The sequence below is a fragment of the Botrytis cinerea genome, chromosome 1 (assembly GCF_000143535.2).
Source record: "Botrytis cinerea B05.10 chromosome 1, complete sequence".
Lineage (NCBI taxonomy): Eukaryota > Fungi > Ascomycota > Leotiomycetes > Helotiales > Sclerotiniaceae > Botrytis > Botrytis cinerea.
This window is the reverse complement of record NC_037310.1, coordinates 402363-427476: the sequence shown is the minus strand read 5'-3', so window position 1 is coordinate 427476 and position 25114 is coordinate 402363. Positions and strand designations below refer to the sequence as shown.

The 25114-nt window shown below is 42.5% G+C and overlaps 7 protein-coding genes across 8 annotated transcripts; 2 read left to right on the top strand and 5 right to left on the bottom strand.

Moving 5' to 3' along the window:
• Positions 1-2373: 2373 nt before the first annotated feature.
• On the top strand, positions 2374-6050 carry Bcpng1. Its single transcript, XM_001555496.2, has 2 exons — positions 2374-4197; positions 4300-6050. Exons 1-2 carry the CDS (start codon positions 3626-3628, stop codon positions 5159-5161), a joined length of 1434 nt encoding a protein of 477 aa, XP_001555546.1. The 5' UTR covers positions 2374-3625; the 3' UTR covers positions 5162-6050.
• Positions 6051-7180: 1130 nt separating this feature from the next.
• On the top strand, positions 7181-10772 carry BCIN_01g01070 (hypothetical protein). The gene is made up of 2 exons (XM_024690207.1): positions 7181-9231; positions 9312-10772. The coding sequence occupies exons 1-2, from the start codon at positions 7609-7611 to the stop codon at positions 10494-10496; spliced, it is 2808 nt and encodes a 935-aa protein (XP_024545975.1). The 5' UTR covers positions 7181-7608; the 3' UTR covers positions 10497-10772.
• An 823-nt stretch (positions 10773-11595) lies between these two features.
• On the bottom strand, positions 11596-13282 carry BCIN_01g01060 (hypothetical protein). The gene has a single exon (XM_024690206.1). It carries the CDS (start codon positions 12984-12986, stop codon positions 11649-11651), a length of 1338 nt encoding a protein of 445 aa, XP_024545974.1. The 5' UTR covers positions 12987-13282; the 3' UTR covers positions 11596-11648.
• An 847-nt stretch (positions 13283-14129) lies between these two features.
• BCIN_01g01050 (hypothetical protein) lies at positions 14130-17991 on the bottom strand. Of its 2 annotated transcripts, none has more exons than XM_024690205.1 (5): positions 17457-17991; positions 16456-17315; positions 16266-16396; positions 15988-16205; positions 14130-15941 (listed from the first exon to the last, which is right to left on the bottom strand). In XM_024690205.1, exons 1-3 carry the CDS (start codon positions 17882-17884, stop codon positions 16353-16355), a joined length of 1332 nt encoding a protein of 443 aa, XP_024545973.1. In that variant the 5' UTR covers positions 17885-17991; the 3' UTR covers positions 14130-15941; positions 15988-16205; positions 16266-16352. The 2 variants fall into 2 exon arrangements, with proteins under 2 accessions (XP_024545973.1, XP_024545972.1); XM_024690204.1 differs by having other exon boundaries at positions 16460-17315.
• Positions 17992-18016: 25 nt separating this feature from the next.
• On the bottom strand, positions 18017-21377 carry Bcutp4. Its single transcript, XM_001555491.2, has 2 exons — positions 20333-21377; positions 18017-20281 (listed from the first exon to the last, which is right to left on the bottom strand). Exons 1-2 carry the CDS (start codon positions 21339-21341, stop codon positions 18597-18599), a joined length of 2694 nt encoding a protein of 897 aa, XP_001555541.1. The 5' UTR covers positions 21342-21377; the 3' UTR covers positions 18017-18596.
• A 495-nt stretch (positions 21378-21872) lies between these two features.
• Positions 21873-23314, bottom strand: BCIN_01g01030 (hypothetical protein). Its single transcript, XM_024690203.1, has 5 exons — positions 23072-23314; positions 22730-22967; positions 22477-22629; positions 22400-22425; positions 21873-22344 (listed from the first exon to the last, which is right to left on the bottom strand). Exons 1-5 carry the CDS (start codon positions 23180-23182, stop codon positions 22096-22098), a joined length of 777 nt encoding a protein of 258 aa, XP_024545971.1. The 5' UTR covers positions 23183-23314; the 3' UTR covers positions 21873-22095.
• A 548-nt stretch (positions 23315-23862) lies between these two features.
• On the bottom strand, positions 23863-25012 carry BCIN_01g01020 (hypothetical protein). Its single transcript, XM_024690202.1, has 4 exons — positions 24834-25012; positions 24379-24778; positions 24291-24313; positions 23863-24215 (listed from the first exon to the last, which is right to left on the bottom strand). The coding sequence occupies exons 1-4, from the start codon at positions 24942-24944 to the stop codon at positions 23979-23981; spliced, it is 771 nt and encodes a 256-aa protein (XP_024545970.1). The 5' UTR covers positions 24945-25012; the 3' UTR covers positions 23863-23978.
• Between the last annotated feature and the right edge of the window lie 102 nt (positions 25013-25114).

The following is a 25114-nucleotide window of genomic DNA, read 5'->3' as shown; positions in this document are numbered from 1 at the left end:
GATCTCTTGTGTTGACGTCTCTCTCCCTGTTTGTGTTTTCCATTTTGTCCCATTGATACACCTCGCCTTCTTGACCTCTTGTATTCAAGCCCAGATAAACAGATGTAGCAACGAAATCTCCTGTCAAGTAAATATCAATCACAGTAAATAGAATCCATCAAACTAAAGCTTAACTCAAACTCTATCTATCCCATTCATCCCTCATAAACCATGAACCCTTTTTCCACGTGCAGTCAGTCACCCTTCATTCTCGCTAGACCGGTGTGTACTTAACCAGCCAAACACACAACGCCACAAGGGGTAGCCAGCCGCGCAATCTCTTAATCAGACTATACCTATTTTGAGAATCAGAGCGCCGATGCCAAGACAAAACGCGTATGCCTTGTGGTTTTAAAAGATTATGGGGAAAATTATTTTTACGAATCAGAAATATGGGGGTGAGATTGAGTTTTTTTTGGTGAGGTCTGGATTTTGATGATTTTTAGATGCCAAGGTCCAGGAAGTGTTGGAATTGATATTGATACGAGGGGAAGGGAGAGGAGAAATGGGGGAGACGAAGATAACGACGTCGTCGTTGTTGTCGTCGTTGATTGAGATACCCATTGTGTAAGTATATACCCACGTGTTGTGGTATACGAATAGTCCCGAAGTTTTCAAAGCAACTTATCTCTGCCAAGATCGGTTGCGTGTATGTATCTCCAAATCTTTGATACCAAGACGAACGAGGAGCTTGAACGAAGTCAAATCGACGAGTTCATTTGTTCCGACATTGGCATTGTTATGTTCAGAAACGAATGCCATCGGGACGGAGTAGGAGATTTGTAGATAATTCCATGATGAAGCAACTATTGTTCCCAAGATGATGACGGATTTCCTAGTTTCCGATTGTACGTGTACGAATCTTTGATGGAAACGAAAGATCTAATGTGCAAAGTATATTATGAGGCTCAAACTGAGGGGTATGATTTCGTTTCGTATGTGCTTGGTGACGAACTTTCTGCATATATGTGGATTTTGGATTTTGGATCTTGGATTTTATATTATATACTTTGTGAAAAAGTTCTGGGCGAGGTTGTGCTGGAAATGTCGAGATTTGATGATTGAGAAATACAATTAGCTAGCAAGTACAGCGAAAGAGGGATCTAAGGTTGTCATATAGCATTGTGTCTATATCTTTATGACTTCCCGTTACTATAATTCATCTGATGTTTACATGTCAGCCTGCCCGAATAGAGTAGCAATATATTGTTACAGCACTCTAAGAAGTATGCCAAGTATCCTCGGGTGAGATTGATCCATGGAAATCGTAACGTTGGCAAAAAGATCTACTATTGTCGTCGCAATATGGTTCATATGATACACGTTAGCCAAGAGAGATTGGAATCCTTCGTGAAGATTTGAACCATCTTTTCCTATTTCCAGGGAGATCTTCGTTCATACCTAGATAGATAGCTGAGAAGTTATAGAAGATTGATATGAGAAAGCTCTACAATTCGGTGTAGACGAAAAGATCTCGAATCTATACGTCCAACCAATCATGTCAGATAGAAAGATGCTTTCAGTATGGAAATGAGTTGATCGCTTAAATGGAAGTCGTCGTCAGCTCCTGACTTTTTTCTTTCTTCTCATCTCATAGTCCGCTAAAATGGCTAAATCATACCTGGGTAGCCCACGTCAACCTTCTTTTGAGCTTCCGACCATCTATCAGTATCTACTTACAACTAGTGGCTTTTCAGGTACCAAAACCGTAGTACGTACACAGGAGAAAGGAATGAGGCTTTCCTGAATACCTGAGGATTCAGATGAATCTATTGATTTGTAAGTTGATACAAAACATATATATCCTAAAACCGTCGAGTAAATGAAACCCCTCTTAATTCGAGCATCTATTTCCCTCATGTGCTTGGCATGATCTTGGCGATGCAAAAGTTCCGAATACTAGTATGACAGAAATCCAGATTATCCGAACCCTTTCGACTCTCCCTTATTAACGTGGATTCTGAGTCCTGAGTCCCGATGAGCGGTTGGCAGTAGACACCCAGATACTGCACCACGCGTACAAATCTATTGCCAAGACGAATCCAAAATCTTGCAATAATTAAGCCAACCAAGTTGCTATGTAGAGAGTAGAGTAGAGTTGCAGAGTAAATTTATAAGTGATTGATAATCATCCATCATTTCCGTTTGAGGGGGAAATGGAGAGGATCGGTATGGATTGTATGATTCTATCCATTGGGGAGAATGTCACAACTTACGACGCATGCCACGAGGATGTGTGAATTGTTCAAGTTCATACTAGCTACCACCGTCAGAACTCTCAACTCTCTACATCGTGAACATTTTAAACTTTTCTCGGTCCCCGGAAAAAATCTTGGGATCTACTTTTTTTGTCCAGTCTAATTAAGCTGTTAGACTCGAAATCTGAGTGCAAGGGAGGGAACTTACGCAGTGCCGATAAAATCTTAGTCTAGTCGTACGCTATCTTCGTACACCTCTAGCCCGGGCAGTGGGCATACCCATTTCTGTACGGAGTATGTACCCATTTCTAAACCCAGAACAATTCATTCATCATTGTGTTATACGAATCCTTTGATTCTGTTAATTGTGAGAGAACACTATCTATTCGAGTATTCTTTGCTTTATTCTTCTTCCCACCACATATCTATCTAGCTTTCAAGAACTAGCTATAGGACGACTAGGACGGCGAAGACAGATAGGACAACTACGACGACTACGACGACCAAACTCGACTCCTTCACTCAGTATTGCCTCCTTGGATTTTACTTGGAATTCGGTTTGAAGTTATTGACAAAGTCATCAAGATCCAATATCTTCTTCGTCTTTCCTCCCTCCCCCTTCCCCCTCCCCTTCTCTACAGTGTACATACCCACCCGCCTACCCACCTATCCACCTCCCTGCCTACCTACCTAGTAGCTAGATACTTCCAAACACCAACCTGACGAGGATCTATAAATTACGAATAATCCCTAGCCTAAACTCCATAAGCGAAAAGTGGCGATTGCGACCAAAAAGTGCCTAAGTTCGATTTGGAGGGCTGTGCTCGAGGGACAAACTAGAGAGAGAGAGAGAGTGTGAGAGTTAGTTTGCGTGCGTGAGCGAGTTGAGTGAGAAAGTAAAGAGTAAAGAAAGAAATATTGATTGGAGATACAACTTTATCTTATTACTTACTTACATACTCACTTCACTTCATTTACGTTTCACTCATTTTTTTTTCCTTCAATAAATCCTTCCTCTTTATTATTCGACGACGCATTGTTATCCCGAGCATTCCTCGGACGATACCACACCCAAGACTACTCTTTCGAGCATAGAATCAGCCACAATTTACACAGAGATACATACTGATAGAGAGAGAGGAAGAGGAAGCGGACGAGCGAAGAGAAGAGAAGAGAAGATTGGCTGTGACGGTTGAAGATTGAAGACTGAAGACTGAAGATTGACGATTGACGATTGAAGGAGTGTCGATCCTTTCAATACATATCACACAAACATATATACATCCCACACCATACAGTGCCTCGACATTCGACACTCGACATTCAATTATTGTTTTCCTTTTCCGACAACATCAACAGCACCATCCCCACCAACAATTGATATCAACATGGCTGATCGAAATGGACCCAATGGGGAATATGATGAAGCATGGGCAAAAGATTTAAGACAACAATTTGAAGGGCTATTGAGGACGAAAAGATTAAATGAGTTGGATAAATCGAGGTCGAGAAATGCATCGCCATCACCAAGAGAGAGATCATCATCATCCAATTTACGAGCAACTTCTTCACAACATCCACAACATCCACAACATCCACAACATCCACAACAACAACAACAACAACCTTCAAACTTTCGTCCAACCTCTTCATCAAATAACGCAATCCCTCCCACGCCTCCTTCATATTCGTCGGTAAGAAATTTACCAAAGATCCCATCGCCACCGGCAGATGTACAGTCCCAAAAGTTTCGAAATCTATTAATTTCCATCTCGCAAACTCCGACGAAATATGAAAACCCAGGGTTATTGGATGAAGCTCTGCAACACTTACCACTAGACAGGATATATGGAGAGGCAGAAGAGGAAAGTCAAATCTTGCAAGCGGAGGCCGAAAGTATGGGAGATGGAAGGAAACCAGAATGGGGTTATCAAGATTGTGTCATTAGAGCTTTATTGAGGTATGTTGCTTTGATTGTCTTTGGCTTGCGCCTTCACTTCCCGTCATTTCTCTGCCGCTTTACTCTACGTTTCCGATAGAACTCGTCCTAACCTCTTATCAGATGGTTTAAACGTTCATTCTTTTCATGGGTCAACAATCCGCCATGTCAAGTATGCATGTCACCTACAGTAGCCCAAGGCATGACACCACCTACACCCGACGAATCAGCATGCGGAGCAACAAAAGTTGAATTGTATCGTTGTTCGGCAGGGGATTGCAGAGCATACGAAAGATTTCCGCGATATAGTGACGTGTGGCAATTATTACAAACGCGCAAAGGAAGAGTAGGAGAATGGGCGAATTGTTTCAGTATGCTGTGTCGCGCTGTAGGAGGTCGTGTACGATGGGTCTGGAATGTCGAGGATCACGTTTGGACAGAGGTTTATTCGGATACAAAAAAGAGATGGATCCACGTCGATGCTTGTGAAGAAGCGTGGGATAATCCGAGGTTATATGCTGAGGGTTGGGGTAAGAAAATGTCGTACTGTATTGCCTTTTCGACGGATGGTGCGACAGATGTTACCAGAAGATATGTTCGAAAATCGGATCATGCTCTCGCAAGAAACAAGTGCCCGGAGGAAGTGATGCTATACATCCAAAACGAAATTCGAGGTCTCCGAAGATCAAATATGAATAAGGACGAGAGGTTTCGTTTAGAAAAGGAAGATGCGAGGGAAGATAAGGAATTGAGAGGTTATGTTGTGGCATCCATTGCACAATCTGTTGTATCGGGATTGAGACCAGATGGTTCTTCAAATCAACACATGGCAACTCCACCACCTCCACCTCAGAGACAGGAAGATCAGAAATTACCAGCTGAGCAACCTGGTAGACAAAGCGGTGCTCAAGAATGGGCTAATGCTAGAGGTGAAGCTGCAAGAAGAAACCAGCATCCAAGAGATCCTTCACAGCATGGACCTTGAATTTAATTCAACAAACTGGAATTCATTCTTTATACACAACAGCATAATCGACTCATGGATTCGAGGACTGGACCACTGGTAACCTTCCATGAAGGTCATGGCGCAGATGCCATAGCACCGACGAAAATGATCGAGCCGCGGATTTATCGCATTGACGCCAATCAATCATCACTCTCGAGGCAAGAAACCAACAAACACGAATTGATATCGCCGTCTTGTTATGCAACATTGTTCAATTCTAATATACGCTCAGAATTACCATTTCACCCATCTTTCGTGGTGATCTGGAAGCCATTTATATTACCGGCTTGTACGCTATTTATTTGATATTCTATCATTTTGCGAGGAGTTTTGGAACCTTAAACACTATGCAATATACACACATACATACATAATTTTATTTGTTCATGGGGAAGGGGAAGGGAATGGGACGGAGGATAAGCTGTGGGTGATTTGGATACTCTTGGACGAGAAACCAAATTCGGATGCACCCGTCATTCAGCTGGCGTTTTTTTGTTTCTTTGAATTGAGGGAGTGAAGGAAGTAGCATGATGCACATCACCACTTTTCTATGTTATTTACAGTCATTATTGTGGGACGAATCTAGGGAAGATTGAATTGGATGGATTGGGTGAAAGGGCTAAGAATGGGATTGGATTGGGATATGGAATGGTAGATACCCTGGATGGGGAATGGATATAGGAATGGGGTGGGGAGATGAAGATATATTACTAGAACTCTGTCAGGATATATGAATATGGGATAGCATAGTGTGAGACAGGATGAGTGAATGAATGAATAAATAAAAGCATGTTGGCTTTTTGAACATTATCTATAAAGTTTGATTACTTGTGTTGTATCTTGTGAAGTGAATGGATGTATGTGTGTATGTGTGAATGTATGTGTGAATGTATATGTGAATGTATATGTGAATGTATACGTGAATATATATATATGAATATATATATGAATTTATATGTGAACGCATGTGATGAGTGATTTATCGGTTAGCTAGTAAGCATAGGCGTAGGTAGATGATGGCTGGCTGACCTGGCCTGACCCGACCTGACCTGACCTGAAGTTACATATGGTCGGTTGGCTTTCCTTTCTTGTTTGCTTTCTTGCTTGAAGCGATGGGCTGGCTATGCGCGCATAGCTGGGTAGGAGGAAGGGAGGAAGGGTCTATGAGGGTTATGGTTGTGGTGGTGGTGGTGGTGGTGGTGGTTGATCTAGACCTACCTACCTACCTACCTGTGTGTATTGAGGTTAAGGTTGAGGTTAAGGAGACAAGAGGAGAAAAGAGAGGGGAGGGGAGAGGTCTGTTTAGATTTTGATGGGTTGTATGTATGAATGACTTACTCCCTCTTTCTTGGGGTTGAAGGGTGGTGTTGAATATTATCTATCTGTCTATCTGTCTAGCTCTTTGGGTAATGTAATTTGGATTGTTTATGCGTTGCTTTGGTTTGGTATGGTTTGGTTTGGTATAGTATGGCGGCGATATTGGTGATGATTATATATATAGACATGCATATAAGCATTAATAAGTATATATATATATATATATGTATGTATAGTTATATGTAATTCTGAGCTGGGATTGATGGAGTTTTTATATTGCTTGTATTATATTATATTATATTATATATTGCTTGTGTTATGGCTTTTGTTCTTTTGTTCGCTTCTCTCTGCTCCGAGTCTGAGGGAGCTGTGATCTTTGCTATTTTGCGGTAGGTCGGTTTAGTACGTGCTGTTCTTTGTCTCTCTTGCTCGAGTTGCTCGAGTTGCTAGGTATGTTCATTCGATATTGAGATGGAGAGTGATACATACATAATACTCACATTGATTCATTCACCTTCACAACCACCAAGAACTGTCGGTGAAGCCAAGGAAGCAGGAATCCGTCGAGAAGAAGCCGTTGGTTGGATCAATTAGATGTGATGTGGGGTAGGTAACCAACCTTATGGGAGCTCGGCTCATGGCCATGGTTGAAGAAAGGGAAAAGGAAAAAAAAAAAAATTTGGAAAATTTGACCGGCGTACCCTCCATGTACTTATTATTAATCATCGAGTCCAACAACTTCATCGTTTGCTTTTCATTCAAAAGCTCGATTTTCCTAGACGTAGAGGAAGGCGTTTTCTGTTTCTGGGCATCTTGTTGAGGAGTTTGTTTTGTGATATTTGTTTGTTTGTTTGTTTGCCTGGTTGACTGGAGATCCTTTCCAACGCTTTGTCTTGGCTTCGGTATATCAATTCCCTGTTGTCGGCACTGCTGCTTGTTCTTGGTAGTGCTACTATCCTACATTGGATAGTAACAACTCGAAGTCTTCGGTCGTTGTATCCTCCATAGTATAGTTAGTTCGTATTACGAAGATTCGACTTCCCGATTTCTGCACGGCAATCCAGCCACGGGAAAGTGCTGCAGCAAAGAAAGGAAGGGAAAGAAAGACCATGACAGGTGAACATTGTACTTGGCAAGTAACATCTGGCGAAACTACAGCGAGGAACTCGACGGACTTGGAGATTGAAAGCCACGAAGCATACGGCCGACGCGAGAAGCTTAGAAACGATGATAGAGAAATTCCCAAAATTGTGATTCCGCACGAGAACGAGACGGGGACTTGCACGTTGGATACGGAATCGAAACAGAGGAAATTGGATGCGAGCAAAGTTCGGATGGGAGAGGGACAGTTGGGAGTCCCAAAACTTCAAACGGAACCTCGAAATCGCAATTCGCAAACAGCACCAAGAACATTTGGATCCTTCTTCGCTGTTCATTCACCAATTGCTACCAGACCTCTTAAATCGCTTCTTCCATCGCGTGGAGACAAAGAGAAAACTCTTCCAAGAAGTATGAGAGGAAGCTTTTTCAATTCCCATCCTTCACGAGAAGAAATGGACAAGAAACCTCGATCTCTCAAGAGTTTCATGGGCGATGAATGGTACGATCGAGTGATGCGATGTTTGTCGCCAATTCTCGCCCTCTTCCCACCACTCAACTTCATCACAATCCATTACACTTATTTCATCGTAACTCTCCTCATCACCTCTTTAATATTCTGGGGCTCATCAAATCCTTCCAAATCGATATCATATGTTGATTCATTATTTATGGTCACATCGGGAATGACGGAAGCGGGACTTAACACGGTTAATTTGAGTACGTTGACAACTTTCCAGCAGGTTATTCTTTGGCTATTGATTGTAGTTGGGAGTGCGATTTTTGTTAGTGTGGCGACGGTGAGGACAAGAAAAAGAGCTTTTGAAGTTAGGTTTGGCGAGGTGGTTGGGAGATATAAGGAAGAGAGGAGGAGAGAAAGAATGAGGAGTGGAAGTCGAGATGCTATGGGGAGTAGAAGGGGAGATGGGAATGGTCTGATGAGGGCTAACTGGACGTTTCCCTCGACCAGTGGTGGTAATGGAGGTGAAGATGCTTTAGAGATGGAAGAAGGATTGAAAGTTCGACCAGTTGGGGGGGAAGGTGATGATAATTGTATGACTGCCATTTCGGAAATCTCTCCTCGTGGTGGTATACCAAAAGATATGGGAGATCATATTACGTTTGCACCCAATGCATATCCAGTAAATGGAAAAGGGAAGGCAAATGATGTTACAGTTGGAAGTTCCAATACCGAAACTGCAACACCAGCTCGATCAACCAATTTCCAATTTCCTACATCCATCTCAGAAAACACCATCAAACATCGCGTCCAAGAAACCAGTACACCAATCCAGCAGACCCAAACAGGTCAGCAAGATCTTGCTCCACTTCAATATCCTTCATACCTAAATTCTAATACCACGGGCCGCAATGCACAATTTCACGGTCTATCACGAGCCGAAAGAGAACATTTAGGAGGTGTTGAATACCGAGCTATATCATTTCTAGCTTGGTTGGTTCCACTATATTTTATTCTCTGGCAACTATTAGGAGGAATTGGATTGGGTGCATACATGGCTTATAATAAAAGTAACGTTGCGCTTGAAAATGGAATCAATCCATGGTGGTTAGGGGTTTTCAATGCGATTAGTGCATTTAATAATTCAGGAATGAGCTTATTGGATTTGAATGTGGTTCGTATTTTTCTTGCATCCCCCCATCTTTCCTTCCTCTGAGTACTGTAAAATATGAGAGCAAAGACTAATAGAAATAGATACCTTTTCAAACCTCGGTCTACACGCTCCTAACAATGGGTCTTCTCATTCTCGCCGGCAACACAGCATATCCTCTCTTCCTCCGTCTAATTCTCTACACCCTTCTCAAACTTCTCGATACATTCCCAAATGTCCTCTCACCCTTCCAACACCACAAGCCGACACTTCTATTCATTCTCCGCTATCCTCGTCGCATCTATACCAATCTGTTCCCATCTCGTCCCACGTGGTGGCTTCTCTTCATGGTCATAACTCTGAATAGTATCGATTGGGTTGCCTTTGAACTCCTCAACATTGGTAATTCCGCAACTCAAGTAATTGAACCACGTTATCGTGTTCTCGATGGACTCTTCCAAGCAATTGCAGTCAGAAGTGGAGGATTCTATGTCATAAGTATTCCAAGTCTACGTATAGGACTGCAGTTCTTATATGTTATAATGATGTATATTAGTGTGTATCCGGTGGTAATTACAATGAGACATAGTAATGTTTATGAAGAAAGGAGTTTGGGAATTTACAGGGGAGATGTGGAGACGGATTCTCACACATCGAGATGGGGAAGAGGTATGAAGAGAATTAGGAAATCAATAAGTGGAAGGGATATCGGCATACCGCATACCGCATCATCAAATTCAAACATAACCTCGACCTCGCCTCCTGACGAAACCACAGGCACCCAATTCATTCACCACCAATTGCGCTCCCAACTCTCCCACGATTTGTGGTGGTTAACGCTTGCGACTTTCCTTATCGTTTGTATCGAATCGTCGTCGTTTGAGAAAGATCCAATTACGTACTCGGTGTTTAATGTGATTTTTGAGGTGGTGAGTGCGTATGGTTGTGTGGGGATTTCCACGGGCTTGCCGGATCAGGATTATAGTTTTTCAGGGGGGTTGAGGACGGCGAGTAAGGTTGTTCTGGTGGCGGTTATGGTGAGGGGGAGACATAGGGGATTGCCGAGGGCGTTGGATAGGGCGGTTAGGTTACCTGGGTGGGAGGGAGAGGGGCTAGGTGGAGAGGGTGGTGGAGAGAGGGAGGAGGAGGAGGCGGTGATTGGGGAGTGTGGGGAGGGAGGAAAAGAAAGAGATGGGGGGAAAGGGAAGGAGAGAGAAAGGTCTGAGGAAGGAAGAGGATTGAGAAAGAGAAGGTTTAGTAGAGGGGTGGGGGGTACTGAGGAAGTTTAGCTTTGATGGAGAGATTTATGAGGTATCTATCTAGGTAATGATTAGAAGCTATGATCTGATTCAAAATTTGTAATGGGATGGGATGGAATGGGATGGAATATACTGAATTATGAAGATTAGATGATAGAACGAGAGAAAGAAAGAAATAGAGAGAAATAGAGAGAGAATAGGTACCCTTTTTAGTATTTGAATTGAGATTGAAAATCAAAGGCTTGATTTTTAGAATAAAATAGATGAGATTAAAATAAATGAGATTAAAAGATAATAATATAATGAACGATGGATTCTTTCTTTCTTTCTTTCTTGCTTTCTTGATTTGATTTGATTCGACTTGATTTGATTTGATAAGTATCCTCTTGTTACTGGACTCTACTAATCATTAGTATCAAAATTATAATCGATATCATGTATATATATATATATTATTCCTGAAAATGGCACTGAGATCTTGAAGCTAGGAGATGAGATGTAGGAGTTTGTGAATGAATGAGTAAGGGGGGTTGTGATTGTATGGATTGAGGATTGAGGATTAGCTGGGAGGAAATAGTATATGGGGAATATATGTAGTAGTAGGTGAGATGAGGTGTATATGTATATGTATATATATATATATATGTGTGTGTGTGTGTGTGTGTGTGTTTTCTTTATATAATTGCAGGATGTATATATATGGTATGGTATGGTATGGTATGGTATGGTACAGATGCTGAATATATATATATATATTACCCGCAGTCAAGTCTAGATCTATCCGTTCACATGAGTTTAAGATGTAGATATATGTAGATGTTGATGTTGAGTTGTGGGAATTGTGGGAATTGTGGGCAAGGAGTAGAGTATAGTGTGTGTGTGTGTGTATGATACTAGGAGTTTGTTATTGGGATTTGGATTTGGATTTGAGATGGTGGAGGGAGGGGTTGGAGATTTGAATTTGGATAGATTGGTTTGGTTTGGTTTGATGTTTTGAAATCGGATTATGGATTCTTTTTTATGTTGTGTTTTGTGTTTTGTGTTTTGTGAGATGAGATCATATGGTGCTTTTCTTATAAGTTATACAATTTATTATTAGTACTATTAATACTCCATAGTTCTTTCCTTATGTGCAATTTATTATTATTAAACATTAATACTCTGTATCGAGATTCTCTTCCTTCACAATCGTAACGGTTCAAGCAACCGTTCAAGTGTACCATCATTTCTAGGCGTCAAGATTGTCAACGGAAGTTTCTGCTCCCTCTGCGAATTTCTCCCACTCGACAACCGACATCCATCCACCATTGCCCAATAATACTCCGTCATGTAGTGGTTGAGTTTATATCTGCTTCTCGGTATCCCTTCATACGCCTCACAGATAGAACCATGTTCATACTCACACGGCGAGACGTCATGTCTCTCCCGATAAATATCCATAATTGCATTTTGCCAATTGAAATCGCGCGCAGATTCGCCGGAGCCGAGATCCGTCCAGCTGGTAAATAAGAGAGCGTCGCCCTCTTCCCCGTGATCTTGGATCTCGACGTGGCAGTCCGTCATGCAGTCCTTGCACGATTCGAAAATGGCATGTGTAAAGGGGATGTCGGAGACGCGGAGCCGGCGCGTGTGCAGTTCGTAGGAACACAACCATTCGCGATGGGGACAGATGGGGTGAGACCAGGATCTTTCTCTAGGCACGTCGGCGATTGAATGTTCGGAGATCGGATACTGGTGTCTGGCGGGGAGGAAGACGATTCTTTGATTGCGGATGATGACTGAGTTCGACGAGTGAGTGAGTTGGATGGTCTGGTAAGAAGTTTCGATTAATTGAGATGTTTCGCTTAGGAAAGTAATTCCTGACTCCTCCAAGAGTACGGATTCGGAGATGCGGCTTTGACGAAAACGCTTCATGGCTATTTGGAGCGAATAGAAGCTCACAGAATGATTCATCAGGTGTAGAACGTTATCAATATGTGAGGTACACGGTGTATCGTGCAACCCCCGAAAGAATAGAGATTCCATCGAGTGAAGCTTGTTGCAGGGATAGCATGTAATATGATCTGGAAGATCCCGTGCAAGGAGTAGCAGGAAGTTGTAGCGATAGTTTCGATAGAGTCGGATTTCTACATTAAACCTGTACATGCAGCTGACGGGGGGATAGATAACTCTGTAGGGTGTCTTGAGGGCTTTGACGTATTTTTGACCGAGGGTGCGCCATAAGATTTTGCAGGAAATACTTAATAAAGCTGCGGTGTCGGGTGGGAGAGAATCGGCCATGAAAACTAAGACGTCGACTGATAAGTCATAAATGTTTTTCCGTTCGGGAGTTTGCTGTACGATCTCGGTTGGGTTTGTAGATGGTTCATGGGTCAATAAGCGAGGCTCTAATACGTGAACTAGATTAATGGATAAGGTAGCTTGAGAGGATGATTGCCCACTGTCTCTGGAGACACTTGGACCTTTCTCCAATAATTTCGCTGTCTCCATACTGGTATCAGAAGCCCCGGTGTTTCGCATAGTGCATATATTTTAGTGATAGATGAAAGATGTACTAGAAGAATGAGCTAAAAAGTGATTGAGTCAAGTGATTGATATATCAACGAATTAAAATGTCAAGCATTCGAACTGTAGGTAATGAAGATATGGTGTGGTGCTGCACAAGGGATTATCAAAAGAGAAGAGAAATGATCAATTTATATGTAAACTTAGCTATGTAAATCAAAATTGCCCATCCATGAACCAAGATCTTGCTGAAAGTGCGTGGAGGCACTAGTGAAAGACGTAACGAACTAAACGTCAGAAGACGTTGAACCATTGATGTACTAGCGTATACTAGACATATTAGAAGATGTATTTAACTTTTTCGATGACGCCAGTCATGTAAATCTTTTTTCAAAAGTAGATCACATATCTTAAATTCTGAAGTGGAAGAAGGTTATATGTGATTATCGACACATGATGCCTCTAATAATAAACGCACTAGAATCACTAGATCAAAACCTTTCAGAACCAGCCGTGAATATGATGGAGGCTTCTACTAGTGAGAAGTCACGAGAAAGTCACTGCTCAATGTGCAAATCCCATAGGAACTTCAGACAAGTTTCTGCGTCACAATCCTCATAAATCATAGACTGAGAAAAATTTGAGAGTGGGGACATGTTATGCGGATTTTCAATGCGCGGACTAGTACTACAGCGACCAATTGCCGCTGTAGTACCAGTTGCAAGAGCTGCTTCAGTACCTTCTATGTATCCAATCCTTCAGAGGTTCCTGTCTTTCTTTTGCTATTCAGCATGAACGCGATATATATCAACTCGTCATTCTGGGTTCGTGCGCAAAGGGGATAATTAGACGAGAATGAAGGGGGCTATACGTAGGAGAAGAAAGAGGACAAAATTCCATCACCCCATCAAATTCTGTAATCAATCAATCACAAATCAGGTTACTGGCGATTACCTCAAATAAAATTTTCTTATGTTTAAATTCAAATTTCGAAAGCTTACGGTGCTAGATAAACCTATAAATGATCTTCAGTTATGATGGGCATTACTTAAAAATTTAAGCTTTCGAATGGAACTAGATCATTTAGATCGTTTAAGGGTTTGCCGAGTGCTCAACTCGGGGTTGTTTTTTCTCCTCCGAATATGGGAACGGCAGACATACAATGATTACATTCATGAATCGAAAAGTAGCATCTTAGTGACGTACACAAGAAAAATTACAATTTGGACTAGGGTTCATATTCCAAATAAAATGTTCATACTAGATAGAGTTCGCAGCCAACATCCCAAAAGAACAGATCGTTCAATGTAAATAGTAACACATAAAGAAGGCCAGACTTTCGACCAAATGATACATACAATTACATACACTCTCAAATCTTAACACCAAGCTCTCGAATCTTCTCAAGTTCATCTTGAGTATATGGCTTCGTATTAATGATATCGTAATCCAGCATGCGAGAGCGCCAGTATCCGTCAAACAACTTTAGAATTGGCTGAGCAAGCTCGATATACTTGCTTTCAAAATCCTCAACCAGTAGTTCTAATTCCTCAGTTTGGGCAGATTCTTCCTCTTGAATATCTTGATGGTCTCCAATATTGAAAGGGGTGAAGTGATGAGGAGGTGAGCCCTCGGGGTAGGAATGATAGACACAGCAGGTATGGGTAAGTCCTAAAATCGTGAAAGTTGCAAAACGAATTATTTCGGGAGCCAATGTCTTCCAGGCGTTGTTATCGACATCTATGAATTGGAGTAGAAACATGATGGAAGCACGCATTATCCAGTAAGTCGAATCAAGAGAAAACACTTCTTCGCTGAGATCAGTAAAAACACTTATGATCTCCTCTTCATCAAGCTCCAAGGTAGTTTGCTTGAGCAGTATGGTGAGTGCTGTACATCCTGATTTTGAACATGCACATATACATGGATCAGCTGTCGAAGTTGTTAGAACCTTGAACATGACGTTTCTGACCTCGGGCTGAGAAGATAAATTTTCAGGGCCACCATTTGGGAGTAGATTTATTTCTTCCATTGTGATAACCCAAAGATCCTTGATAAGGAGACTTGCAACAATAAAGTGTGTGACTGGAGTCCATGGAATTCGTTGGTCTCCTTGCCATATTCTCTTTGCGCGATGGAGATCTGCTCCTTTCTGGATTAGCCACCAAAGTAATTTGAATTTGTCCATCATCTCACTTGGAGATGTGTCGTGATCGGTCCACATTAGCATCAACAAGGTTCTCTTGGAATCGAAACAATGGTACTCTTCTATTTCACAAAATCCAGCCTTGTAAAACATTTCTGCTATATCAACTCTTGGTATTGCATATTCTCGGAGATATATATCGTACACGAATAGTAGATGATATATCGTCTCGTATTCTTCAGGAATCTGTAATGCTAGAGGTATATCGACGCCAAATACCTTCAAAAGAGCACAGGTAGAGCTTGCATGAAGATCCAGTACCCTATCACCTGAGATTGGAAGTTTGTCTGTTTCTGAAGTTGGCATGTTCTGAAAGGCCAATTGGCAGAGCCGATTTCTGCGATCGACGAGAGAACTTATCATGCAATTTATAATTGCCTTTGAGCTTGAGCGCAAAGTGTTAAGGAAAACGTCCTCCGCACGAGAAAATACAATATCCTTCAAGGTATCATTGTTCGTATCTACGCGGTAAGAATGTAACGGGCTGTCGGCATTTAGGAGTAATTGGACAGCTGGTAAGCACTTCGAGTACAAAGCATAAGCGACAGGAAGATATCCCATGCAGTCTTGATTGTTGACCAAACTTTGACCGCCTATACGCAAGAGATGAGATACTCCAATTGGCCAATAAGAAGATAGATGTAGTGGAGTTTGACCCATGGTATTCCGCTCGTATGCACTATCCGGGAAGCTGGCTAGAATTTGTAGCATTCTGTCCTCCGATCTTTGCAAAATAGCAGAACTAAGAGCTCCACAGTGAAAGCCTGCATTTGTCAGATTTTGTGTAAGTTGTGAGTAGGGTCACCGAACCAAGTATTTCAGGAACATCTCTAAAGCTTGAGAGAGACATCGCGAGGTGCCTACAATAATTATCCCACCACTGACAACCTGAAACGATTAATTGATTCTCTAGCCAAGAATCAGACAACTCCAACCCCATGCTATCGATCAATTCTAAGCATAGATCAGGTACTTCTGGATGATAGTACCCAAGAACCTTGGAGCCAAATAGAATCTCCAAGGGGCGTCTTTTGGAACTTATAATTAGCAGACGATCTGTTGAAGATTTAAGATGCATTAGAACCTACTCTCCGTTGGTATTTGTGTCATTTGCCATAGTGCCCGGGGTGTTGGCGGCAAGAAACCTCAGGAAACGTTTGTAAGATTGAAATACTTCAGCATCTGTAAGTTCTAGATCTTCGGCGATTAAACAAGCCATCTTGCATAGTTGTTAACAGTGTCTAATAACCTAATCTGAAGACGAAGAGAGCCACATACATACATGAAGAATAGATTCACCACGTCTATTGACGTCGGTTAACGAAGCCTGGCCGTTTGCAAGCATTTTGCCAATTTGAATAGTGACATCGTCCATATCTAAAGAAACTCCAATAGAATCCACCTTGTATGCTCTTCCTCGTATATCGTTCATTAATTTGAAGACTGGGGACTTTGAAGATACTGTCCTGCGGAAAGTAATATTGGGAGAAATTGAGAGCAGAGACCCTGCTGTGGAGATGATACAAAGTCTCGCGCGAAGGATTCCTGAAAATAACCGACTGCAATGAGAATAAGTGAGTTCCCAAGTGTTTTTCTTTTCGAAATAAGATCTTGATGGGCAATCCGGTCGGCAAAAACCAGAATCTATCCTTGATCGTAGAAACTGCAAATATTTCGTCGAAAAGAACCAGTAGATATGTTTTCCTTCCAAAAGAGCTTGTGATTGGCAGAGGCATTTATTTCTGGCAACTTGCCGTTTCGATTTTTTAAATGCTCGCTTGTCACCACCAAGGACCAAAGCGTTTGAAGAAGCATTATTTACAGTTTCCGCTGGTTGTGTTTGATTCGATTTCAATGCTCGCGATGTTGCTTGCTCGACGATTTCCGGTACGTCTTGCAGCGTCATTCTGACATTCGAAAGTTCTTGAATCATGTACTGATTCAATGATCTAGATCTGATATCACGTTGAAGATGTCTATCCATGACGTCTTTCAATGTTGGAAGAATGGCATCGATGTGCATGAAACTCGCATTCAAACTCTGAAGTTCCTTTGCAACGAAGTTTATGCCAGTCGTTGTGATAGCCGATGTTGTGACAATGTTTGATGTCTGCTCCGATATTTTGCAGGAGACCTCACTTGAATGTGGTTAGCACTATACCAGGGTTATTCAGAGACTTTTAATAATTGTTGCGATAGCTAGCACAAGTGACAACACAGAGTAGTGAAACCAAAAGTGATACATCAAGAACAATCACGTGGTTGTATCATCTGCTTACAGCTGCAGAGCCATGATGGCCATATCTACATTAGCCTGTAGCTTGCCAACGATGTTCTCTAGCCGTTGTATGGTGGCTTGACGGAAAGGAAAAATTGCTTTTTTGCCGAGGGAGTAGATCTTTTCTCTCGTACCAACGGGCACACTGTGTTGACATTTCTGAAGAGTTGTTTCGAGAGTCTTGGTGTTGTCTGCGCATGAGGCGACGGTAGCTGCGACTAGGGTTACAGCTGATGTGTGATTTGAATGAAGACTTCTCAGGCTTGCTTGTAAATGCTTGAGCGTGGTGTGAAGTGCTTGCGTTCTTTGCGCAATACCGTCAATTTCTTCGGCTTGGTCGCGATAGGTTGAATAATAAGAGACGATGCCCTGTGAGGCTTGCAATCCAAGAGAGACTACCCCAACTGCTGTACCCAATACATCTGCCATGATGAAGACGCTCAAAATCTCTCAGTAAGAGAGTAGCTTTGAGGTGGATTGGAAATACCAGTCTTTGAAGCTTCATATTTGATATTGAGGTAGGCTATGCAACTGCCACACTCGAGCCACATAGCTAAACCCTGATCTGCTAATTACCCCTACATGTTGTACGACGGCCACAACTAATCCTGGTGTTATCGCACCCGCCAGGAGAGTTGCACATTAGCCCATGGTAAGCTTGGTAGCAATACACCTCTCAAACAATTTGAGAACCTTACGAACTAGAGTTTTGAAAGGTTGGCAAATAAACGATGGAATGATGTTCAACGTCTAACGTCGAGGTGTTCTTAAAATTGAGGTTGTCTTCCCACGCATCGTAGTTAGATCAAACCCGTTTATGCCATTCCGTGTAATTTTGTTCTTTTGTGATACATTTCTGGAATTCTACTCGGCGTTGCAATTCCACATACAGGAAACCTTGACCGAAAATCACTACTGAAAATCTGGAACAACAACGGGGAATCATTTGTATATCTTGTAAAGGTATCAGCAATATGATCTGCTATCTCATTATACACATGTATACACCACCTAGATACTTTTTGCTTTTGGACGTCCTATTACATCCTAGCTCCAAAACGCCATGTCCATCCATATGCATTGAGTCTACGCTTCTCCAGATCTCGTCCAAAATCATATTACTCATCTAGTACCTTCTCCCTCAATATAAGGACTTCTTTTCCCACTCCTGATCACCCTCTAATCTCATTGGCAAATCCGTTTCCCAGATAGGTCTTTCTATAATTGCCACTTCCAGCCCGTTTTCACCGCCCTCACCAATCTCCACCATACCAAGTATTGGTCTATACTTGAGCGTCTTGTAAGTTTGGGCTGGTCCACCAAACTTTTCATCTTCGCTCTTCTGCGATTTCTTCCTCAACAGTGACTTCGAATCCCTGTCAATTTCATCGGTTTCCGAATCAACATCCATATCGTATTTGTTATTTTGGATGTCGATTTCGCTTTCTTGAGTTTCTTCCTCGTGGATGAGTTTGCGGATTTTACGGGACATTCCTGTCTCGTTCTCTTCTGGATCAATCATACCACCAGCTCCAGATTTTCCTAGTTGGAAGCGCTTGCGTTTGCTTCCTGAACTCTCGGCATCTCCATCCTCTTCCGCTTCTTCATCTTCGAAATGGAAATCTTGTGATAAATCGAACATCCATAACCAATTAATACCATGTAACCACATACGCTCGCGACCATTTGAGATATCCCATAAACAGCCTCTTGCCAAATCTGCGACTTTACGGAACGCAAGGGGGAATGTAGAAGTAGGATTTCTGCGAGACCAGGGTGTGAGTGAGCCAGCTAAGACTTCGAATTCATAAACTTCATTGGTGGATGTGACAATGACTAAACGATCCTCGGCAACGGGCAGTTCATGAGATATAGGACGTGGATTATTGCGTGTAGCAGGAGGTGTGGCTCCATTGATTTGTACGGGGAGAGTTGCAGGGCGGAAAGATAGTACAACTGGCGCGGCGGGAAGTTTTGGTATGCGAGTTGCAGATGGGTTTCGTGTCCAATGTTGACCGAAAATCAGTTTTGGTTTCTTCTCTTCTTCGGAATCGGAACCATCGTCGGATTCATCATCAGATGCCTCGTCTTCTCGCGCTTCCTCCAACTCTTGTGTAAGATCTTCGATTCCTTCCAAAACCCAAGTATCAACAAAGCCTGCCAGGTCGCTTACTACCAAGATTCGACTATCAGATGAGAATGCTACTTGAGTGATGGTTCTTTCATATGCACCGAGACCCCCTAGAAGCTTTGTTTTCGAGATGTTGCGATCAAGACGAGAAATTCTTGAAAGCTGGGGAATTACGCTATATGAGGATGGCGAAGCATCATCCTGAATGACTCGCGCTACTGCTACTGAGCTGTCATCCCGAATTATCGATATCCAGTTTCCGTCAGGGGAAAATTGAACCATACGGGCCCCAGAAGAGAATGCTTGTGGCACAGCAACAGTTGATACCTTAAGACCCTCGCCTTCTTCGGGTTTTCGTGCCTTGAGGCGGAATAACTTTATATCTGATATCGTGGAAACAGCGAGCAGGTTTCCCGCAGCATTCAAAGTCGCAGAGGCGATGTTAGACTCCCCTTTGACTAATATCTTCGCTACCAATTTGCGATTGACTGCCGCAGTCTCTGGCTCATCGCCATTGACGGATTCGGAAAGTCTGTTTATGCGCCAGATGTTTATTTCTCGGTCCCACCAACTCATCATCAACCTCTTTCTTGTAGAACTTTGAATAATAGAAGATTGAGGTAGGAAGGGCAAGGCACGTTGGTTCTCTTGGCCGGATTGCGCAAGTGGAAGAATAGTAGGTGCAGCATCGGGACCTAGGAACAAACATTAGCACGCGCAAAAATATCAATGAACAATTTGCTTACCTCCGGAAGCCACAACACTAATTCCTTGACATTCCAAGCTTGCCATGGCCTTTACATCGTGAGTGTGATATCTTCTGTGCCTGACTTCTGCCCACCTCTTCTTCCCCTTAATTTGTTTGTAGACGACAGTTCGTCTATCCATACCACCACTGAAAAATGTCATCCCATCGGCGCTTGTCGCGAGGCTGAGAACGTCTTGAGTATGGCTCTTGATGTGTTGCATCATACTGTATGTTTTACCCTGCCATATTTTGACCTCTCCTGTCGAGTCACCAGAAATGATATCTCCATTTGGTAATGCTTTCACAGCCCAGACAATGATATCCTTGGGCCCTCCCTTAGGTCCAGCTCCCAGAGACATCTGCCTCAGCATTGATCCAGTCCTTATGTCGTAAATTCGAATATTGCTATCTGAACATCCGGCAATAACATGGTAACGATCCTGGAAAGCAACACTGATAATTTTTGCTTTTTTTGCAGATGGGCGAACAAGAACTTTTTGCAATTGTAGATTTTCATCCGCTGTCGAGTATAAAACCAAAGCTCCGTCAACACAACCAGCAATGAGTTTTTGACACTCCCCGGAAGGCTCCTCTCCATGCTTCAGTTCCTCTGCAGGCTGAGCAGCAAGGCACCATATCTCTCCATGATTTCCGCTTGCTGAACGTAATGGCTGGCCTTTCACTAAATCCCACTCGGTAACAGTTGTAGTATATCCGATGCTAAAGAGTCTAGATTTCCCGATTATCTTTGTGCCATTAATTTCCTCAGTAGGATCCTGAGTCCAGACAAGGCCATCAATACTGCGATCCTTTCCACCTCGAATGATTGTTTCTTGAAGCCATGATCCTTTTTGCGGGTTCCAGAGCTCGATATCACCGTTTGCGCGACCGAGGGCCAATCGTGGAGAAACGGCAGATTGACCTTTTGTCAAATTCGAGTGCGTGAATGCCAATGCATTGATTGTTGACGGGGGGTATGGAACGAATCTGCAGCGGTGGATATCCATTGCGCCGGTTTAATGTTGATTTCTCGTTCAATTCTCAAAAGGAAAAAAATAAAAAAAGGCTCAAGAGGTTTTTCTGCCGGAAGTTCAATTGTAGGCGGTGAATGAATCACGTGACTATGGCTCCCTACCCTTAGAAACAGGAGGGGCAGCTGTAATAATAATAATGCTACATCAACTTTCAGAACTTTCAGAACTTTCAGAACTTTCAGAACTTTCAGAACTTTCAGAACTTTCAGAACTTTCAGAACTTTCAGAACTTTCAGATTATCTTCATTTGATTTCATGGAACGAGTCAGAACATATCATCTTGCCAAGTTGGCAGGTTCTGTCTGTTTGATGGCCATTGGAAGTGTCTTCACTCGTCTTCAATCTACACAAATGAATGAGTTTGTGAGCGGATTGCAGCAATGCAAGTAATTTTGAACTATCAAAGTCTATATCTCTGCCATTAGATCTTATGTAGCATTTGACCTATCTGATAACATCTACAACTGCTTTTTTATCTTTCTGGTCTGAGACTAGTTAGGGAGTTGAAATCCTACGGATATTGGTATTCAAATCATCATATCAGAGCTCAACAGTCTTGTAGTTCGCAGGCATGGGTATTTTTCAGCTAGGCTGGTGTAAGTTCAAGACGTTATGGCTTTGAGGTCTGCAGTCTGCGTAGGAATAATCAAAGGCAGATAGAACCTTGAATTTCTATCGCTCCCCTCCGCAAATTTCTCTCCAATTTCTCAACTCCACTCCAAAGACCTTAATCCGAATCAATCACAAGCCACGGAATATAACAAGTTTTCTTTCCATTTCTAACCGTTGAAATGAAAGGTGTGGATATATCCAGAATCTTAACATCTTGTGGATGCCAAGTTTCCGGATTCTCATGATTGCACCAATCCCTTGTCGACGTCGATTCAATCATAATATTTGTGAATGTTACCGCTCCGGAACCCCAACCAGGATCGGTGCCATTGCCAATTCCCACATGCTCAATCATTAGCAAAGCCTACACAATCATCATCAGTCAAGGCTTCGAAGCTTGAATCTAGAAGCACAATTACCTCTGTCATGTCTGGGACTTTGGGTTCTGATGGAGCATCAGTACTGATTACGGACATTTGGGAGATTGGAAACATACCAAATTTGGAGCCATCGAAAGTGTAGTTCCCACCATATGGCAATTCTCCTTTTGATGCGCCGGCTCGACCGGGCATCACAGACCACGTATCGAGCCAATTATTGGAGATTTCATCAAGCACCCAGAGACTTGTTATTTTATCGCCCGGATATACTATTTGTTGAAATATCAGTCTTCATAACAACCAATCTGACTATACACATCTGTCATTCTTCTCCCCTCTCTTCCACCCCCTACTAACAAAGAAACTTACCCTTTGGCTGACTCTCCTCAAAATACATCTCTGTCCAACTAGGTTTCGTCGCCCCGTCATAAAAACTAGGTATATGACTCCAACTCCCCAATTCATTCCCCGCATTCCCCACAACATTTTGCAGAACACAACTTTGATCTGTTGGTTGCATACCTGCCCATGTTGCTTGAATTTTCCAGTCTGGGCCATGGCCTTGTAGCGCCGTTGGCGGGGAGGATACTTGGAGGGTCGCTTGAAACTATAAAAAGGGAAGATATCAGTGGAAGCACTAAGCCCTAAAGTACGGTAATTCGGAAGGAGGGGAAGAAGATTGATGGCTGAGGAAGGGGAAGGAACAGATACCTGTGTTATTTTCCCACCATACATGAAGATGAAAACAGCGCCTGCGCCTGCATAGTCGATGAGATTAAGGACAAGTACAGGGAAAAGAATAGGAGTAAAGACGGAATACATAATGGCAAGAATAAATAGTGAAGCAATGCGGATAGTCCAGATCGCAAACTGAAGATGTAATCCAGTGTTCCTTGCTTGATTTGAATCTAGGAATAGGGAATATCTAATAGTCCAAACACCAATATTGCAAACTTCCCTACGAAGTTACGAGAGTTTGTCAATAGCAAATAAAAGCGTACTGTGTTTCTATGGAAATCGTACAATCAACCCCAGCAAAGCCCATATGATTCATGGATATACCACGCCACCAGCAAGATTCTATTCACTCAGCTCTGAAATCTTCTCCGCATCTATTATGCTACTTAATCAATGTTATAAATGGGCTTAGGATGTAAGATCTGTCCCCATTTGAGACCACCAAGCTGTTTTAGATAGGGCCACGACATCGCTGATGATTTCTAGAGCTGCTGAATCTTGTTTGCCCATTTTGGAGGTCTGAAATTGATAAAATGTTATTACTATAGGTACAATACTTAGAGAATAGTTAACGGACACCGTTCCTCGGAGACTGGCACTGGGATTTCCTGTTCATGATTGATATGACATTCGAAGGTTAAAGAAATACTTTGATATCCATGTATGGATAAATGATGGTTCTAATTTACAAGTATCTCAGAGTGATATTCTGCACAAGTGAAGTATGCATTCGTCTATGCTATTTCATATATCCATTCCCTGACTGATAGATTAGAACTTCCCATACGCCCACACGCCGAAGCTATCATCCGAACCAGAAACATCCAGCAGAATATCCCCACTACTCCTCTCGTCCTCAATATCTCAGTATCCCAAAGTCCTACGCCACAGCCGTAGAATCCGTAACAGTAAACCCCGTGAAAAAACAAGTCATTCCTGTAATTGACGGATATATCTTGACAGCTTCTATATTACTAAGAGTAGCATTGCTCAGTATAAGTTTATCAACACTACACCAATCCGTATTTGTGCCTTCGATTTGAATGAGAACATTTTTCCAATCCAGCGGACCTATCTCCCACTTTGCGGCGCGATTAAGTTCGGTTGCGAGGGTGGCCTGGGGTGTACTAGTCAATTTGGGAACACATTGAGTTGGAGTAGAAAAGTGAGGAATGATGCATATGATACGCACTTGTGTGAAGTCTCCGATATCTGCTGAAGTTTCCGTATTAGTCAAAGCATACTCGCACCTTGTGCAATGAGGAGAAGAACCAACTCACGATATGGTGAAAGATCGAGCGTTTCGTTGCCCATGAAATTTATTTCCCCGTTCGCTAATCCCTCCGCACCTCTTCTAACAACCCAATTAACATACCATTTAGAGGAATTTGTCGGACTTCCCCACTGCTCAGACCCATCTATCGAGATGAAACCACTCGAGATCAGATCTCCCGGATAAACATTAATATTCTTCCCATGAATTCTTTCACCTCCAGCCGATGCATTTCCAAGTTGGAAATACTCAAAAAACGACCATCGTCCTACCGTGTTTCCCTCATTAGCGAATACGATTTGCAAGATGGAATTGCTGTTTGCAGGCTCTAATGCGGGCCAGAATGACTGGATCCCAGTGGCTTGAAGGATTGTTGGTGCTTTAGGTACAATTACTGTGGCTCGGAACTAAAGGGCCATGTTTAGTTTGTAGAGTTTGATAGAATTTCTACGAGAAGCTTACTTGAGCAATTTTAGCATAGGGCTCGATAAAAACCGCGACAGTCGCTGCAAGTTGGAGACTACCGAGAAAGAAAAGAATACCGGCAAAGGCGTTGAGACCAAGAGAACGCATTTTGCCAAAGGGCGCTGATTAATTTGGCAATTGATGGGGGTTGATTGTTATATTGCCATAAAAAGGTCAGAGGTAAGTAGATTGTAAAAGAAGGCAAGATGTTTAAAAATTGCTGCCGATAGCTTGCTGTAGGGAGAGAAAGGGCTCTAACTGGATTTTTGAAACCCACG